Source organism: Triturus cristatus, chromosome 3_2 (genome assembly GCF_964204655.1).
Source record: "Triturus cristatus chromosome 3_2, aTriCri1.1, whole genome shotgun sequence".
NCBI classification, from domain to species: Eukaryota; Metazoa; Chordata; class Amphibia; order Caudata; family Salamandridae; genus Triturus; species Triturus cristatus.
This window is the reverse complement of record NC_140584.1, coordinates 1193010842-1193031134: the sequence shown is the minus strand read 5'-3', so window position 1 is coordinate 1193031134 and position 20293 is coordinate 1193010842. Positions and strand designations below refer to the sequence as shown.

General features: G+C 47.0%; 1 protein-coding gene across 3 annotated transcripts in view; it reads left to right on the top strand.

The window, feature by feature from the left end:
• SPEG (striated muscle enriched protein kinase) overlaps positions 1-20293 on the top strand; it is a 1671639-nt gene that overhangs the window by 1454013 nt on the left and 197333 nt on the right. For all 3 annotated transcript variants that reach the window (XM_085650107.1, XM_085650106.1, XM_085650108.1), the window contains one exon: positions 4870-5109. In XM_085650107.1, coding sequence (XP_085506233.1) covers positions 4870-5109 — 240 coding nt within the window. The remainder of the gene's footprint in view (positions 1-4869; positions 5110-20293) is intronic.

Sequence of the window (20293 nt, the reverse complement as noted above, 5' to 3'; positions counted from 1 at the left end):
CCCACTGGTAGGGCAGTAACTTCATTAGCCTACCCCAAAGGCTCATAGTATATCCAAGAGGGAGCATAGAACAACAGGAATCCAGTCTCTTAGTGATGTACATAGAAGATCTAAGCAAAATGTACAATGCACCAATGTAAATCCTTTATATTTAAATGTCCTGGTTCGCAGTCATGCTTGAATATATCAAGTAAATCTTCACTAATAATGTTTTAATTTGAAATAAGTAACATTCTCATGATCTGACTGCTTCTAGGTATTTCAATAGTTCCCTTTATAAAAGATTAATATCTTTATACCCAGTGATACTGTGTCACTAAACAATACTCAGACATACGTGGTCATAAAACTAATTACCTCTTGTAGAGAACATTACACCAGAGCCACATGTTATAGTCAAACTGAAGACAAAAAGTGCAGAAAGAAAAAAAGCCAGAACAAATTTTATTAAAGTGAACCCTAAAAAAAATTACGTTTCTACTCATCTCACCCTTTTCCGATTACCATTGTCCTATATTTATTTGCTGGAAACAAAAAGTACTTTTGAATTCATGCCACCCGTAATTGACTATAATCAATCCATGAAGATCGTTTCAGATAAGGGATTGAACATCCAACACCTATAAAATACCATGACCAGAATCTCCCAATTCCAGTTACGCCTTCTTAGATCCATCAACCTTATATTCCTGAGCAGGATTTTAAAATACCAGTAACAACATTGATGGAGTGAATGCTGTATTATGGAATTCAGTTCCCCTCAAGGGTGCCCACAAGGTGCTGCTTACATTGCCTCAGACAATCATTGTTTTAAGCACATACCTTCTGTCCTCATTAAAGTGTAATGAATACATGTTGATGAGGAAAAATGCATTTACAAAATGACTTACTTGGCTCATACTGTTTAGTGCAGAAACATAGCATTCCTAAGTAATCTTTGATTATTGCCAAGCTCTGCATCTTGACATGGTTGTTCTCAGATTGGATTATCTGGCAGTATACTAGGAGGCTATGCACTACTGGCGTATGCCGCACACTGCTTTTAAATTTTAATTGTGATTGCACTTTTACTGTAAAGCTACCGCATTTACTTTTGAATTTTTTTTTCTGTTCGTAGCTTGCTCTTACTTGTGTGTTACTCCGCACTTGGTCTGGAGTGCTTTTCTTTGGCAGTTCTCTCCCCGGTCCACCGCAGCCATTAGCGGGCTGATTGTTGTGGAGGGAGCATCGAATCGCCGACGCCGGAGTTTCCCTACTTCCGGTGTGGCATTTTTTAGCCGCCATTTTGTTGGTGAGGCGATCTAGTCTCCCGGCCACCTCCCCTGAGCCTGTACTTAACTGGGCCATGGCGCGGGAGCGCAGCGGATACACGCAGGGGGCGTGCCTGCAGCGCACCAAAGACAAGCCCGTCTGTGCCCGTCCGCGCCTGGACATCGCCAGATGCCAGAAACGCTGGTAGTGGCACTTCTGGATCATTTACCTATTCCAGGGCAGAGCTGATGGCTGTTAATGCTTTGGTAAACCCCTGCAGCTCACCTCCATTAGATCCTATGGAGGGGCCCTTTTGCTGCCTTTGCTGTGGGTTTGATTCTCAAATGCCCTCAGCCCTCCCCACCCCCCCTCCTCTGTGCAGGTCCTCAATGAAAATCCTTCATCTTAATGTTCGCTCCTTGGCCAAACATAATTTGGAGAGTCTGTGGAGGGCTGCGAATGTGCCCGTTTTAAAATCACTTTTAGCGCTTATTCGACTATGTCAGGGTGGCTTGTCTATCGCCCTCCTGGGCCAGCTAAAGAGTTCAAATCTGCCCTCATCGATGTCGCCAGCACTCTGGCATTGAGCACAGCTAATTTTAGCATTTTGGGAGACCTTAACTTGCATTTTGACCTCCAACATGACAATGAAATCAGCAGTCTGCTCGCAGACCTGGCGGCTTGCGAATTAACGCAATTGGTCTCAGGATCCACCCACACTGCCGGTCACTTGCTGGACCCCGTCTTCGCCAATATTCCTTCTGCTTCTGTCAAGACACCCAGTCCAGTGTGTTGGTCAGACCACTCTCTGGTTTCTATGTCTTTTCCGGTCTTCGAGCCTCCGTATAGAGTTTCTCAACCGCCCTCTTTCAAACGCCCTTGGCATAAATTGAAGCTTGAGGATTTTCATGCTCTTCTTTCTGTGCACCCTCCTCAACTGCACAGTGATTCTGATCTGTCTTATAGGTCACTCTGCAACTGGATTCTTCAAGCTCTTGATTCTCTCATTCTTGCCAAATGGTCTAAGAGCCGTAATTCTGACTGTAACCCATGGTTCAACGATTCTCTGGCCGCTATTCGTAAATCTTGCAAAAAACTGGAGCGTGCCTGGAAAAAGGACTATGACCCCGGGGCTAAAGCTTGTTATCATGCCGCTATTAAGAGATACCATAGGACTATACACTCTGTCCGGGCGGCCTCCTTTGCCAATGAAATCAAGTTAAGCCGCAATCCGGCTAAGTGTATTTTTAAAATTCTCAAGGATCTCAGAGTTAGGAAAAACTCTACTGCCTTCGTGATTATGTCTGAGCAACATTGTGAAGACTTGGCGACCTTCTTTGTTAATAAAGTGGAAACAATCTAAAGGTCCTTCCCTCTGGTGCCCCCATCTCCCATTGCTCCTCACGGACCTCCGCCTTCTCATCTTTTGGAGGTTATCTCTCCCATCTCGCAGGAAGAGTTCTTACTTCTGAGTGGTAAAGTTAAATCTGGCTCTCCGGTAGATCCTTTGAAACCTACCCAGTTTAAGGAGTCCCTATCTGTGCTCCTGGCTCCTTTGTGCCAGGTTGTGGTCCCTGAGCTTTGGAAGCAGGCCATGGTGGTTCCGCTACTTAAAAAACCCTCGCTGGACCCGGCTAAGCTGGAAAATTTTCGGGCTATATCCCTTCTACCATGGGTAGCTAAGATCGCTGAGGCTCACGTGAATAACATCTTAACGGGGTTCCTAAATATTAACGGCACCCTGGATCCCTCCCAGAATGGCTTCTGCCCTGGTCACAGTAAGGAGACTGCTCTCTTGGCTGTGACCGAGCATCTGCGGACCATTCTTGACACAGGACACACTGTGGCACTGATATTACTCGATCTCAGGGCCGCATTTGACACGGTCTCCCACAAGATTCTTTTACGTCGTCTTGAGGAGGCGGGTGTCGTTGGCCTAGCTCTGGAATGGTTCAGATCTTTCTTGTCAGGAAGAACATTCCAAGTGACTGCCCCCCGTTTCTCTCCCGTGTCCAGTCCATCGGGCATGGGGTGCCTCAGGGCTCCGTCCTGAGTCCTGTACTTTTTAATCTGTACGTTCAACATCTTGCTACGGTGGCTGGGGACAAAGGCCTTACTATGGTCTCATATTCTGATGACACGCAGTTGGTGGAGGCCCTCTCCGATGACTCCATGTGGGACGCTTCCAAATTTAGGAGTGGTCTGGCTGCAGTCGCGGAGTGGATGACCTCCAACTGCCTCCAGCTTAACGCCAATAAAACCGAGGTGTTGCTGGTGGGGAAAGACAGGAGACTATGGAGTGAGCAATGGTGGCCCACCACTCTTGGTAGTGCGCCCATCCCCAAGATAGTGGTAAAAACCTTAGGGGTATGGATGGATTCAACCCTCAGCTTTCAGGATCACACCAAGAAAGTGGCCTGCACCTGTTTCGGCCTTCTTCCGGGACTTAGACCCTTGCTGGGGTTTTTTGATCCACCTATCCATCAGCTGATTGTTCAAGCGGCCATGTAGACTGGATCATGTCAGCTCGCTCCTTCTTGGGCCAAATCAGGCTGAGGTAGTGCGCTTGAAGCTAGTCCAAAATGCAGCTGCCAGAGCCCTGTTGGTGCTCCTGCGTAGCTGCTCAACAGCTGGTGCTATCTGGCGGTTACATTGGTTGCCCATGGCTAAGCAAATCGAATTTAAGGCTCTCTGTTTGTCCTTTAAAATTCTAAAGCTTGCATCTCCTGGGCTTCTGGCCAACTTGCTGGTACCTTACGTTCCTAGATGCCAGCTGCGCTCGTTGGGGCAACACTTGGCTGTGGTCCCTCGAGTGAACCGTCTCCGTGCCGGGGGACGGTCTTTTCGTTGTGTGGAAGCCAAGTTATGGAACTCCTTGCCCTTTCAGATTCGCAGTCTGGATAGCTTGTTGGCCTTCCGGAAAGCCATTAAGACATACCTCTTCCCCGTGGCCTAATCCCTCTTTTTAATGTGCACTTCTTTCTGCGCCGATTCGCCCAGTTTCTTAGCCTGTATGTTTTTCTGCTGTTAGCGCCGGGACGCCTCTTTGCTGAGGCAGCTGTGCACTATATAAGTCTAGTTAACATTAACATTAACATTAACATTGCCAAGAAGAATCTGGAACTCACTTCCCCCAGTTTTCCATCCATCTACAAGCTATGAGGCATTTTTATGCATTTTCTTTTCTTCTTAATATCTCACCCTTTGTGTGTAGGAAATAGTGTTTTCTGACTTCATTTTCAGTGTTGTCTTATTCTTTGGATGTAAGTTTTCTATTTCAAACTTTAAATTTAGTTTCCTGTATACAACATACATATTTAACATTCTGCACTGAGGACTCTGTTTAGTAGTTGTCATTGTGTATATACCATTTGTATTCAATTCTCTATGTAATATTGTGCATTTAAATACCATTGACTTGGGTAGCAATATACATCTGGTATTGTAGTGCCAAGATACCCTTGTGGTTAAACGTAAGCTTTACAAATACACTTTACCTTATGTTCCAATAACTTCCTGTCATCTGTCATGTGCTCTGCCACCCTCTTGAGGCTGGTTCATGATACAAAAATGTGAAAGCAAATAATTAAGTGTTTCTGTGTTTGACATAACCCACAGAGGAAGATTCGGTGTGATCCGTGAGTGTAAAGAGAACTCAAGCGGCAAACACTTTATGGCAAAGATCATTCCGTACGAAGCTGAGAACAAGCAGAGCATCCTGCAGGAGTACGAGATCCTGAAAACCCTCCACCACGAGCGCATCATGGCGCTGCATGAGGCCTACATCACTCCACGCTACTTGGTGCTTATCTCCGAAAACTGTGTGGGCAAAGAGATCCTGTACAGTCTCATTGAGAGGTAAGGAGGGAAGCTGGCAGATGGGAATGTTAAGAAATTCAGAACAGAATGAGAAAGCACATTCATTAACTTGTGAAAGAGGTGCCTCCCACACTAATGAACTACTTCTTTGTACTGGTTATCCCTCGTTGTTCCTATATTTAAAATGACAGTTAAAAAAAATTAGGTCTGGATGGAGTTCGGAACTCCGCGAAGTGACCCAAAAACTCTGCTGCACTACTTGGAGTTCCGCAAGTGGCGGAGTGCATTTGGTCACTCCATTCACGTTGATTTTCAGCGCTGGGTGTTTGTCCCACGCTGAAAAATCAGCATGAACTGCACCATGCACAGCACAAGAAGGCGCTGCTTATTTTCTTGCCGCTCAAGTAGATTTTCTACCCAAGCAGGAGCTTTTTCAACGCGAACGGATGGTTTCCCAACGTGAGCGATTGCGACCATCCACGACTGCCAGCGTTGAGAAATCTCGCCGGTAGTTGGATTTTCTTCGCTCGTGCTCATCAGTTTGACGTTGGATAGCGGGGAAAAACGTAGCGAATGTAGTGGAGTTCACCGCCCAGGCCTACAAAAAGCCATGCACAAAGATTCCCTGCTGGGTATAAAGTTTTTGTATGCATTGTCTGTGAACAGGCTTAGCCTACAAAAACTCCTTTAAGATCTCAAACGAGAAGTCAGATTTTGCTGATGTAGTCTCCGGGGTTAGAGTCAGTTGATCTGATAAAAGACATCCACCAACCAAAGACCAACGGATTGAAGACAGATACATCACTTTTAGTTGTACAGCTGTAAAAGGCACATGAGAAGCTAACCTGTGTGTCTTATGTATTTTAGTATGGTATTCTTTGTACCCGATCGTGTGTGATGTGAGCACTTCATACACAGTTTTACTGGTGCAACATGTGAGATGGATAAATATTAAATGCACACATTGGCGCACTTTAGATCCTATGGGATAATATACATTTCCTGCATCTCCTCCCCCAAATGGAACAATGCTGTATTCTTTACTAGAAACAAGAGCTCCTGTACTTCAAACCAGAGGTTTGGAAAATTGATTTTAAGGGGTGGTGCTGATTCGCTGGTTAAAAAGGAATTAAGGTACATACACTCAACAAACAAAAACTCTCAATGTTTCAATCTCTGTATCCATTCCAAGGTGGTTGAACGCACAAGTTGAGTGCACATGTCAGAAATGTGATGATTGATCAGATATGCTCCTGGCTGGAGCAGACTTGGCTTGTTTCTAAGCTGAATAGATTGTCAGGATATGATTACCTCCTACAACATAATTTTGTACTGTTTAATCTAATATTCTGGAGCTCTGGCCGTTATTTATGGTGAGTCTCACATGATCTCCAGCACCAGGAGTGTCTGCTTGTCTAGGAAGACATAGTTAAAACTGTTGCAACAGGCGACTGATGTATCTATACTGCACAATATTAGAGGCACCCTCAGTGCCTCAGGCAAACGCATTGTTCTACAGATAGGGCCATCAGTAGAAGGTCTAAACACGTAGTAATGCCAATCCTACTGCATGCCTACAAAAAGGTGAACATGTTTCAGTGAAAACTAAATCCTCTCAATGTCATATAATGCATATGTTTCAGACTAGTACAATAATTATGCTGAAAAAGGGGTGCAGATTTAATTAGGTTGGGTTTTGACATTATTTTACTTAATTATAAACATTACAGACTAGGCAAGCCTTCTTTTGTTGCTAAATGTGATAATAACATGAAATTGGAAAGCCAGAAAATGCTAGAGAAGGAATTTGCATATTTACAAAAAAGCTTTTTTTAAAGATGTGGTGTACATTGTAATGGAAATGGAAAGTTCAGTGAAAAGCCTGAACTATAGGTGCAACCACAAGTTGATGACTCCTGGATTGCAGTAATTCAGAAAAGCAGCAGGATATAATAGTGGTTCAGAAACTATTATTAGCCAATGGAATTCTGTAACAAATAAGAAAAGACATTACTGTGTCACATTAAGAGAGGTTTAACCAGTAGAGACTTACAGAATACATTCTATGCTGTAGTTTATGGGTAACACTAGCACTCATACTTATGGAACTTTAGTACAATGATGGTGGTGTATACCAGAGCTTGTACATATGGCATCTGGGGTTCGAATATATTAATATAGTGATGGTTTCTACACCAAAGTTGGAGTTAAACACAATGACCCATGTGCTCCTAAAACAGTTATGGTTCTCCCACCACAGCAGTTGGTCAGGCGCAATGACTGACTCGAGGACTCGTAGACAGTCCAAGATTAATCATGGAGCACAGCAAGTGGAAGAAAAGCATACACCAAAGGGTGCCAGGGATCCCTTGTTCATTATTACATTGATGGTTCGAGCTCAACACTAGGTATCGCAACTTAAGGAATGTCTTCATCCTGCCAAACTACACAGTCTGTTCATGACATGAAAGCTCCTGTTAAACCCACCTCCACAACGAATGCTTCTGGACTTACTCAATGTTAGCTTGTTACAAATGAGTATACCCAGAGACCACACTTAAGGAGCAGTCCCTTCCTGGAATGGTCCAGGCTTCAGTCAGACCAGTCATCTCTAGGAGTTTGTAAGGAAGATGGACTATTCTTGCAGACTTCTTTTATGAAGACAGTCATAGTCCCACTGTTAATGCTCCACGACTTGACAAGGTAATAGTCTTACTTCTATACCTCTTCTGTTCTTGAGCCAGAAGGCTTGGAATGTCAGGCAAGGATATCCTGCCTTGATATGGCCTTCACCGCATGCCCGATTAGTTACGCCTCAGTGATGGCCTGCTACAAAATTTGCTGCCTGAAATGTAGACATATTTATTGATAAGCTTGCTCTAGATGTTATTGGTGAATGTATATTTGGCTTGCAGAAGAGTAAAGACGCTGTAAAAAAAAATTTCATTAAATACTGAAGGCCAGTAGGAAGACCTGGCAGGAGGTATCCGGTAACATTAACCACAGAAACTCTTTAACTTTTGTGTACACCCATCTCCACAAATGTCTGGCACGATTCTGTGCATCTTCTACCAGACATTCATGCTTATCTATACCTGCACAATTGTCTGATTCAGAACTCTTTTTTCATAGGGCCGGAATTCTGTTAGTCTGAACCAGGATTTTCAATCGGAGATAATCAGTCAACCGTCATACTACACTTCAAATCTCTTTTTAAAGACAACATTTATTGTGAGCTCTTGGCAGATCTGCAGGGCTCTAGAACCACACCAGAGCATAGCTTTGTGAATTTAAAGAACACGTGCCTTCATGCCTTTTTGCATTCATGTGTCCTATGGGAAGAATGCAAATTGTGGTTCTTCAATGGCATCCCTCTCGTCAAAAAAATAACCTTTATCCACAACGCAAGAAATAATAATGCCTGCTGAACTTTTATCTTCTCTAGTGGATATTAAGTGAGCGTATTCACAACGGCTGCTTCTTCTTGAAATTAGCTCCTCAAACATTGGTCACCGCAGACTCTTTTGAATTCAGGCAGGCAGGCAGCCCATTGTCTGTGACACCAGAATCATAGGTGTTGGCCTCCGCAGGACACAACATTTCAGATTTTTCTCCTACAACTCATAGCGATAACCCAGTCTTTCAAGTATGTTATTCTTCCTCTACATGAAAACAAATTCGCTTTTTGAAATGCAATACAACATCTGTTTTACCTGAACAAACACAAAAGCTCTCAGCGCATTCTGTATGTGTTCTGAGAAATCAAATAATGGTCTGTGCCATTCTGAGCAAATGAGTCCACTTAGAAGGGAAGAAACATATCGATGGGCACCTGTCATCAGACTCCACTGCGTTGACACAAGAACTTCAGTGCCAGGTTGTGTTTCACGCTAGGGGGTTCCTCTAAATAGACCTCTTTGCAAAGAGAATGATTACAAGTCCTAACGATTGAGGACCTACTGAATGAACAGTCATGGAAAGCGCTAAAAGAGTCCCATCTGACAAATCACAGGGGCTGCAGAGGTTCAGAAATGCAGAGACATCTTTCGGTCTCACAGCTCCTACCTACAATTACTAGTTCTCTTCAGGGGGATCCTCATCAAAAGTCATAAGCACTGAATAGTCCCACCCATGCGCAGGGATCTCAGAGCACTTGTAAAATTTTACATATATATATATATATATGTATGTATGTATGTATGTATGTATAAATAATAAACATTCATACATAAATAATATATGTATTTATTTATTTATTCCAGGCAAAAACAACCACGAATTTAGTGCTGTGCAAACAGGCCCACAAACGTGCGTCAGTGAAAGTTCTTTATTCAGGGCAAGAGTAATAGCATGATGCGTTTTAGAGTCCTACGAGCCTTAATCATATGCAAACATTAATGGCAGACTTGTTTGATCTTTTTAAAAACATAGCTCCTAACAGTGAAGTAGGACCAGGTTACCCATGTATTACCCATGTTTAAAGTGGCAGTGAATCAATTGTTATGACGTTTTTGACAAGTCAATTGCATAGAAACAGTGAATGTTCCACCTTTCTTGCACAGGTCAATCCTTCAAAATTGCACAGCTTCGCATTCTCCATTTCACTGTTTTATGTTACATTAACTGTTTAAATATGCTTCATTTACGTCTTTAGAGGATATAATTTCATACGTGGCTCAGTCATTTGGCTTAAGTCTAAAGTCTCAGAGATATTGCTCCCATTCCAAACTCAGTTCTCGTATTGGTTTGTAACTTGCCTTTTTCCTGTATTCCAATCAGCATGATGTGTGAGGGTAGAATACCCCTACAAACCTTGCTGATCCAGAAAGATTTCCAAGTAGGGGCGGGTCTCTCAGCAGTGGCCCTGCCATACACACTCTATCCACGTCCTGATTTTCAGCCAGCGGGCATCCCTTTTTCTATATAATCCAAAAGCCTGTGACGCTAGGGCTGCCCAGCCTCTCCGGTCAGGGCCTGTCATCGTGCGTCAGACACCTACATATGCCAGATGAAAACACGCACTGATATAGTGCTGTGCAAATAGGCCCACCAGACCTGCTTCAGCGAAAGTTCTTTATTCAGGGCAAGATTGATAGCATGACGCGTTTTGACTCCTATGAGCCTTAATCATATGCAAACATTAATTTTGGGCCTGTGCACTGAGAAACGTATGCACTCACTGATCAATCAATCAATCAATCAGGGAATTGTTAAGTGCACTACTCACCCGTGACGGCCTCAAGGTGCGGGGGAGGGAGAGGATAAGCAGCTCCAGTCAGTCGAAGAACCAGGTCTTGGGAGTCTTCCTGAAGATGTGCAGAGAGGGGGTACATCTGATATCGACCGGGAGCTCGTTCCAGGCCATGGCTACAATGTAGGAGAAGGCTCTTCCACCTGTTCTGGCTCTGCGGATGTGCAGGGTTTCGGCAATGGCGAGGCCAGCGGATCGGAGGTTTCTTTTGGGTACGTGGAAGGATATTCCTTTGTTGAAGTATTGGGGTCCGGTGTTGTGGAGGCATTTGTAGGCATGGGTGAGAATCTTGAAGGTTACTCTCTTCTTGACAGGGAGCCAGTGGAGGTCCCGCAGGTGTTGGGAGATGTGTTCTTGTCGAAGGATGCCGAGGACGAGTCTGGCTGCGGTGTTCTGTATGGTCTGGAGTTTGCCGAGCAGAGACTTGTTGATTCTGGCATAGAGGGTGTTTCTGTGGTCCAGTCTGCTTGTTATGAGTGTGTGGGTGACAGTCTTTCTTGATTCGGGGGTGTTAGAATTGGGGATCTCTGGTTGGCACAGGTAGGTACTTGTGACAAGCAGGGACCCTCTCCCCTAGACAGGGTAAGGGGTTATACTCCTAAAACAACCCCTGCTCACCCTCTAGGTAGCTTGGCGCGAGCAGACAAGGCCTATCTCAGAGCGTTATAGGTTAAGCATTTGTGACCACATACAGTAACCCAGTGACAACCCCACAAATGGACTCCACACTGGGATTATCAAAAATAAGTATTTTATATCAGGCTTAGCACAAGACCAAATAACGATAAAAAGGCCCACAATACTTTTAGCAATAAACAGTTCTTTGTTACAGCGTGCTTTAAAAGTTCTGTGCGCTTCGTTCTTCTTGGTTCGGCCCGTACGGGGATGAATTGGCCTACAGAATGAGTCTATAAGCGTTGCGGACGCTCCAGTGCAAAGCGTACACCCTACAGTGCGAACGTACACAGTACCTTAACCTTGAAGAGTTCGTCACGGACGCTGCGGTGAAGGCAATGCGTTGTACGCTGCGATGTCGTCCTTTCGCAGTGCGAGCTTATGGCTCGTTGGGGCCCTGAGTCACGTTGCTTGAGGGGACGGGATGTTGTACGGTGCTTTGCTGTTTGTTGTGGCGTATGAGCCGTACTGTGGGAGCGGCTTTCAGTCTTTGGCTGCAATGCAGAGCGTACGTACGGTGCGTACTCCCTCCTTCGATGCGAACGGCAGCCGTGACTTCAGCGCAGGGTGCGGGCCGTACCAACCAAGATGACTCCATGAAGCGCAGCGTTTGTACGCGGCAAAGTCGGCCAGTCACTGTGCGATCTACGGATCGTAGTACGCATTGATTGAGGCAGACAAGCGGGTACGGTGCGTTGCTGGACACGAATTGGAGGTACGAGGCATACACAGCTCCCGGCCTCGGAAAATGCTAAAAACAGCGTTTCTAGCAGCGGATTACGAGGCGGATGAAGTCCACTGGTCCTGGGACTTCGTTCAGGTGGCAAGCTCACTCACAAGCCCTTGGAGATCTGTAAGCACAAGTTGAAGCAAAGTTTCTTTGTAGTCTTTCTCCTCTCCTTCAGCAGCAGGGCAACCACTGTAGGCCAGTCCCCCAGGTCAGGGACAGTACTCCTCCTTACAGCTTGCCCAGTTCCTTCTCCTCAGGCAGAGGTTCTTCTTGTCAAGCAAGATCTAATTTCTTGGGAGCAGGGTCCCAATACTTATAGTGCAATTCTTTTGTTCTTGCAGGCCAGGGGGCCTTTGCCCAGTTCAACCCAGTTCTGAAGTACTTTGTTTACCGGACTCTGGCTTCTCCTTTCAGTGTGCAGGGCAGAGACATCAGACGCTCCCCAGGGGGTGGAGCCAGCATTGTGGTGGAAAGGCACAGCCCTATTCAGAGTGCAGGTGTACTCCGCCCACCCATCTATATGTGATCTCTCTATTCACCACCGGGCTGCCCCAGCCTGTCTCCTGGAATTCCCCAGCTCTGTCACTCACAGAATCCAGACAGCAGATACACATGCTAGCAGAGGCGGGCTGAAATGGTTAGGCAAGCAATTACCAGCTTTCTAAAAGTGGTATTTGCAAACACAGAATATTAAAATAAACTTTACTAAAAGATGTATTTTATTATTCTGAGTTCAGGCATACTAAACTCGAATTTCTACCATGTTCCCTGGGTCTGTTAGGATCATAGCATGTAACAATTCTAACAGCCCATTCTGGCCTATGGAGAACAGGTAGCCTTACAATAGTGAAAAACGAAAATGGCTGTAATTCACTATTAGGACATGCCACTCATCAGGGCTTGTCCTACCTTATGCTTACAATGCACCCTGCCCTTGGGCCTACCATAGGGGTGACTAACATGAAGTTAAGGGAAGGTTTAGAGACTGGCAAGTGGGTGCACTTGCCCAGTCAGCATGACAGTACCAGACTGCACGCAGGTTCTGCAATGGCAGACCTTAGACACATTTTACTAGGCCGCTTCTGTGGGTGGCACAACCCGTGCTGCAAGCCCACCAGCAGCATTTGCATTCACACGCCCTGAGCACCCCCGGTGCACTTTACTGGGGTCTGACAGTAAACCAAATAAGCCAATCATGGAATCCAACCAGCATATACATTTTATACAGGGAGCACTTGCACTGTGGCACTGGTTGGCAGTGGCACAGTGCTCTGAGCAGCTAACACCAGCAAAAACATGAGGCATAACAACAAAAAAGTGGAAGGGAGACTCACGCCAAGGTGCCAGGTCTAACAGGGGGGGATCCATTTGAAGGTCTTGCAGAAGGATGCGGAGGGTGTTGAAGCAGGTGGAGGTGACGGCGTTGACCTATCAGGTCATGGAGAGGGAGGAGTCGAGTACAATACAGAGGTTTTGGGCTTCGTCCATGGGAGTGGGTGGGCTGCTGGGGGTGGTGGACAACCATGTGTGGTCCGATGCGGTGGGACAGGGTCCGAGGACGAGGACCTCTGTCTTCTCCGAGTTGAGCTTCAGGCAGCTGCTGCTCATCCAGGATGTGACATCCTTCATTCCTTCCTGGAAGCTGAGTCAGGTGGTGACGGGATCCTTGGTGAGGGAGAGGGTGAGCTGGGTGTCGTCGGCATAGGAGACTATGTTGAGTCTGTGCTGTCTGATGATGGCGGCTAGTGGGGCCATGTAAATGTTGAAGAGCGTCTGGCTGAGAGATGATCCTTGAGATACTGTGCAGTTGATCTCTGTGTGTTCGGAGAGGAAGGGTGGCAGTCTGATTCTTTTGGTTCTTCCAGTGAGGAGTCTGGTGGAAAAAGTGTGATGGGAGACGGTGTCAAAAGCTGCGGAGGTTGGTGGTGAACCAGGTGGCTATCCTGGGGCGCTGTCTGTCGGGGATGCGAAGGGGTGCGAGTTTGCCTGTGCCGTTGGTGATCCATCTGTGTAGTTCTTTGGTGGCGAGGTTGGCATTGTTCGGGGTGGATGGGGCATTATGGTTGAGGGTGGAGTAGAGGTGCTCCTCTGTGACGTTGCTCCCTTTCCATCATGGTGGGCGGGGTGTAGGTTTGGGGGCGGTGGGTTTGTTGATGTGGAAGTGAACGCAGTGGTGGTCTGTCTAGAGGGGCTGCGAGGTGTGAGAAGGTGGCCTGATATATGCTGTCCACTAGTTCTAGTGGGCACCTTGTATCAGTCCAAACAACCCCTTATGGTGAATGGCTAAAGACAACCTTATGTGAAAGCTATCCTAGTGGTAGCTATGGAGAGCAGCCTTCAGGCTAAATCTTGAAGGAATGTAAAGCAGCTTGTTTTACCAGTCTATAATCTCTTGAATGATCAAATGAAAGAACAACCACACCAGGTATATATTTAAAATATATGTATTTAGGTTAACACACACCCCTCTGGTCTCTTTATGAGTCTGGAGTTCGAAGTACTTAAGTTACAAGTGATTAAGCATCAGTAAAAGCACAAATACACGTTTGGGCCCTAGGGGCGTACAAAACCATATACCAAAAAAGTGGTATAAGAACCACGACTGGAATAGGCACCAGATCTATTGCCTCTAGAATCGCTGGGACCCCAAGGAACCACCCAAGGTAGTGACACAGGGGACCCACGCGAGCTGTATGCAATGTGAAAACACAACCGCGGGTTCCTATTATCTTCTATGGGCAATGTCGCGGTTGGAATTTTAAAGATTAGGGACACTTCTAATCGAGTCAGGACCAAACCCTTTTAGACTTAGGTAGTTCTAGGGCTAGCACCCACGAGAGCACTGGAGTACTCGAGTTACCTTACCCAGGGAAGCAGGGTGCATAGGTGTCTTTTGGTGTCGTGTCACGTTGTCGATTCCAATGGAAACCCGCAAAGAACTGCTGCTGCCGTGAAGAGGAAAAGTGTCCGAAGAGATCCAAGCCTGGATCTAGGATTAAGGAACCTGAAAGCAGAGGGGACAGAGTCTGGGTCACTAGCCAGTGACCTAGGGCAGGATGGACCAATGCCCACAGATATCGGGTGCTTCAGGTGAGTTGATGGGTGTCTTGACTCTTCAGCCACGAGGTCCAGGAGGCGTCGACGAAGTCCACGAGCCGGATTTGAGCTGTCCCACGAAGTCTGTTGAGTGCTGCGGTGAACGCGACCAGATTGGACCCAACAAGCCTTGGCAACGGCAGTCACTGGAAATCAGAGAAAGGGCTGCGGTGCAGACCACCAACATCTGATGGACTCACCCAGCGAGGGTAAGTAAGGGCACGTCTGGAGCAACCAGGAAAGCCCAAGCAGGGAAGGAGTCGCCTTCATGGGGACCTGTTAGCCAACAGGCTAGTGATCGCGAAGGAGCCTTGAGCGGTCGCACTTGAAGCTGCCCCACGGGTCACTCGTGGAGGGGAGGCCAACAATCTTCGGTGCAGGAGGTGCTCAAGGCAGGGGCTACTCGAAGCCCAAAGCACAACTTCGAGGAGGACCAGGAAGATAGTGTTGCTGCAAAAGTTCACGGTGTCCAGGGGTCACGGTTCCACGTCACCCATGATAGCCACGGGCCTCAGCTTTGCTGTAGACTCAGGGTAGCCTCGGGGAAGTCTGGAAATCCACCCCTGGGGATGCAGAGACTTCGGCGTCCTGCGGGAACTTCAGAATTGCAGACCGGTCAGTTGCTTCTTTGGTGCCTGCCTAGCAGGGGAGTCACTCCTTGACCCCAATGGAGATCTCTTCAGTCTTCTAGTCAGGATAGAACGTCGAAGGTCCAGGATGTACATTGCAGAGTTTCTTCCAGGGTAATCTAAAGTCCTAGGGACTGGATTCCTATACTTATACTAAGTTTATGGAATGGACTAACTCTAAGGCCCCACCTATGGGTGGGCCAGGAAAGAGGGGTGGTTACACCCATTTCCTTTGTCCAGTTTCGCGCCAGAGCAGGGGCAGGTAGCCCCTGCAACCGGTTTGAACTGGAGGATGCACAGGGACCCCAAGTGTGCCCCCAGTGCAGGATTTCAAAGCACCAGAGAGTGCTCCCGCCCAGCCCCAATACACATCAGCCCGTTTGGGGAGGTGGTTACACCTCCCCTCGACAGGAAACCTATTGTCCAGGTCTCCCCTGCCGGAGTTTCGGTCAGCAGGAGGCCAGACCCGTGTCTGTGGCAGAGGCATCCATTTTGTGATGCCAGGGCTCAGGAAAGTCCTACCGGGTTTAGCCAGTGTTAACACGGGTGGAATGCTACCCCCGTCGCCAGAATTGGCGGGGGTAGTATTCCAAAGCGTTTGACACCAAACACGACATGTTTGATGCAGCCATTCCAAAGTTAGCATCTACCGCAAGGTTATAATGCACTTAAGAGTATATGGTATGGCTGTATCACAGAACAGCCATAAGGAAGTATTTCTGAATGCTGCAGAGGGGCTCAAGCTCATGCTTGGGCACCCTCTCACATAAAACCATGCACTCTGCCTTCAGGATTGTCAAGGCCTGCCATAGGAGTGGCTTATAGGTTTATATGTGTCTGTATAAGTTAGTGATATTGGTAGCCTATACCACAGTAAGGGTTGCAAGCACACCCTTACCCAGGTTGTAGTAGCAGACCTGTGGTGTCATTTTGGAGTGCTTCCCAGGGGTGGCATAATATATGCTGCAGCCCCTGATAGGGCTCTGAGGTACCTATGCCCTAGGTACATAGTATACCATATACTAGGGGCTTATAAGGCACTCCAGAATCCTATTAGATATGTACCTATTATACATGGAAACCATTTTAGAGAGGAAGCAGCTAGGCTGTGGTCCTGATTAGCAGGGCCACAGCCAGACTAAGGTCGAAAAACAGTGAAACACCAGCAAAAAGTGGGGGTACCCATGTGAAGCAGATCCTACTCATCTACACAACCCCATCCCCCCCCCCCGCCTCCCCAAACACAGGGACATTAAACTAACCTTGACCAGTTGAGTCTTCATGTTCTAAGTGGAAATACCTAGAGTCCATCTGCATTGGCATGGTTACTCCCAGGTCTATGTTACACTGTAAAGTCCATCCCCTGTAGGGAATTGGACCACCTAAGCAGTTTGGGGTTTTCTCCTTTCATTTGTTTTAGCCATAAGAGGAGCTTATGGTCTGTTTGAACAAGGAAGTGAGTACCAAACAAGTATGGCCTCAACTTCTACAGAGCCCAAACCACAGCAAAAGCCTCCCTCTCAATGGCTGACCAACATTTCTCTCTAGGGGTCAGCCTTCTGCTTATGAAAGCTACTGGCTGATCCTGATCTTCTTCATTCTATTGTGACAGTTCAGCCCCAACTCCCAATTCAGATGCATCAGTTTGAACAATGAACTTTTTGGAGTAGTCAGGACTCTGCAGATTGGGAGAAGTACACATGGCCTGCTTCAAGTCATCAAATGCCTTTTGACAGCTAGCTGTCCACTGAACCTTGTTGGGAATTTTCTTAGAAGTTAAGTCATTTAACGGTGTCACTATTGATCCATACCCTTTGACAAATCTCCTATAGTACCCAGTCAGGCCTAAGAAGGCTCTCACCTGAGTCTGGGTAGTTGGAGCAGTCCATTCCATTATGGTCTGGATCTTGCTCTGCAGTGGCTAAACCTGGCCTCCACCTACAAGGTGGCCCAGGTACACAACCTGACTCTGCCCTATCTGGCACTTAGTAGCCTTGATAGTTAGGCCTGCTTTTTGCAGGGCCTCCAAAACATTCCTTGGGTGGACCAGGTGTTCCTCCCTGGTGGAGCTAAAGACAGCAATATCATCTAGATATGCTGCACTTAAGGCTTCCAGGCCTATGAGAACTGTATTCACCAACCTTTGGAAAGTGTTAGGTGCATTCTTCAAACTAAAGGACATTAGCACAAATTGATAGTGCCCACTAGGGGTAGAAAATGCTGTCTTTGGCTTTGCATCATCAGCTAGTCTGATCTGCCAGTAGCCAGCTACAAGTCAAATGTGCTAACGTACTTGGCTGAGGCTAAAGTATCTATAAGCTCATCTGCCCTTGGTATTGGATGGGCATCAGTCCTGGTGACTGCATTGAGACCCCTGTAGTCCACACAAAACCTCATCTCTCTTTTTCCACCACTGGTGTGAGGTTTTGGCACAAGGACCACTGGACTAGCCCGAGGAGTATCTGAGGGTTCAATCACACCCAAATCCAACATTTTCTGGACTTCTGTCCTGATACAGAACCTGACATGGTCAGGTTGCCTATAAATCTTATTTTTAATAGGCAGACTGTCCCCAGTGTCTACTTCATGAGTGCACCAGGTAGTCTGACTTGCAGTCAGTGAGAACATGTGTCTGAACTGATTGAGAACCTGTCTGCAATCAGTTTGCTGCTGGGCAGTGAGGCTGCCTGCCAAGGCTACACCATCCACTGACCCGTCATCAGGGTTCTGTGAGAGGAGGTCAGGGACTGGGTCACTCTCTTCCTCCTGTCCCTCATCAGTTGCCATGAGCAAGCCCATGTCAGCCCTGTCCACATATGGCTTTAGCCTGTTGACATGGAGAACTCTATGGGGACTCCTGGGAGTTCCTAGGTCTACTAAATAAGTAACCTCTCCCTTCTGTTCAACAATAGTGTGGGGTCCACTCCACTCCACTTGTCCTGGAGAGCTGCTGGGGCCACAGGCTCCAACACCCACACTTTCTGTCCTGGCTGATAAACAGTCAGTACAGCCTTTTGGTCATGCCGGCTTTTTGCAGTTCCTGGCTAGCCTCCAGGTTTTTTTTGCCTTTTTCATGTACTCAGCCACCCGGGAGCAGAGACCAAGTGCATAGTCCACTAATTCTTGCTTTGGTGGCTTGAAAGGTAACTCCCATCCTTCCTTCACCAAACACAATAGACCCTTGGCAGGTTGACCAAACAGAAGTTCAAATGGGCTGTAGCCAACCCCCTTCTGAGGCACCGCCCTGTATGCAAATAAAAGGCAGGGCAAGAGAAGGTCCCATTTTCGCCTAAGGTTCTCTGGGAGTCCTTTGATCATGTACTTTAAGGTTTTGATGAATCTCTCGACTAAACCATTGCATTATGGGTGATAAGGCGTGATGAACTTGTAGTTCACTCCACACTCCTTCCACATAGCAGTTAAGTAACTTGACATGAAGTTTGCAACTCTGTCAGATACTACCTCCTTTGGAAAACCTACTCTTGAGAACACATTCAAGAGAGCTCTTGCCACTACAGGTGCTGTAGTGGTCCTTAGGGAAATTGCTTCTGGATACCTGGTGGCATGATCCACTACCACCAGTATAAATCTGTGCCCAGATGCTGTTTGGGGATCCATGAGACCAACAATGTCAATCCCTACCCTTTCAAAGGGCCCCCTCACCACAGGTAGTGGTATCAGGGAGGCCTTTGTAGTGCCATCTGCTTTGCCACTGGCTTGGCAGGTTACACAGGAGCGACAAAACTCCTTTGTGTCTTCAGACATGTGTGGCCAGTGAAAGTGAGGAACAATTCTGTCCCAAGTCTTGTTCTGGCCTAGGTGTCCTGCTAGGGGAATATCATGGGCTAGTGTCCATAGGAAACCCCTAAACTTCAGAGGTATAACCAACCTCCTGGATGCACCAGGCTTGGGGTCTCTACTCTCTGAGTAAAGGAGTCCATCATCCCAATAAACTTTTTGGGTGTCACTAGCATTCCCAGCAGCCTCATCAGCAGCTCGCTGTCTGAGGGTTTCAAGAGAGGGGCTGGTTTTCTGCTGCTGGCTCAGATCAGACCTGGAAGGGCCCCCTGTCCCCATGAACTGACCCTGGTCAGGTTCAAGCTCCTCTGGGACAGTTCCTTCTGCAGGGTCAAGATCATCTCCCTGAGGAGACTGATCAGCATCCTGAGACTGGTGGGAAGGCTCTGCCTTAACCCTACTGCTCCTCCTCTTGTAAGGCACCTGGTCCATTATTCCAGAATCCAGGGCCTGTCCTGCGTTTGACATTTTTGCCTGTGACCTGGTCACAGCAAAGACATGTGCAGGGATCCTTAACATTTCTGTATGTGTCCTGAGCTCCACTTCAGCCCAAGCTGAAGTTTCCAGATCATTGCCAGGCCAGCACTGTACTGGTAGGTCCGCACTTACCACAACCTTCTTAAGGCAGTTACCCCTCCCCAGGAGACGTTAACAACTGCCAGAGAATGGTCTGTTCTGACATTGCTAGCATTGGTCACTTGGTACATTTCACCAAGTATAATCTGCCCAGGATCCACAAGATCTTTTGTCACCATTGTGAAACTTGCTCCTGTGTCCCTGAATGCCCAAGCTTCTACTCCATTAATTAAAGGCTGCTGTCTGTATTTGCCCAGGTTACTGAGGGTCACAAAGGGGGACATATCCATGCCCCCATCACTGACAAGCACAGCCTGAGTTGGTACTCTGACTAGGCCAGAGTCCAGCTCAGAACCCAGGGTCAACCCTACTACACCCTTATTCTGTGTATTCCCACCACCAATTGTAACTGTACTAGGGGTAACAGGTGCCTTAGGGGCATTGGTGGTAATTGGAGTATTTATTTTG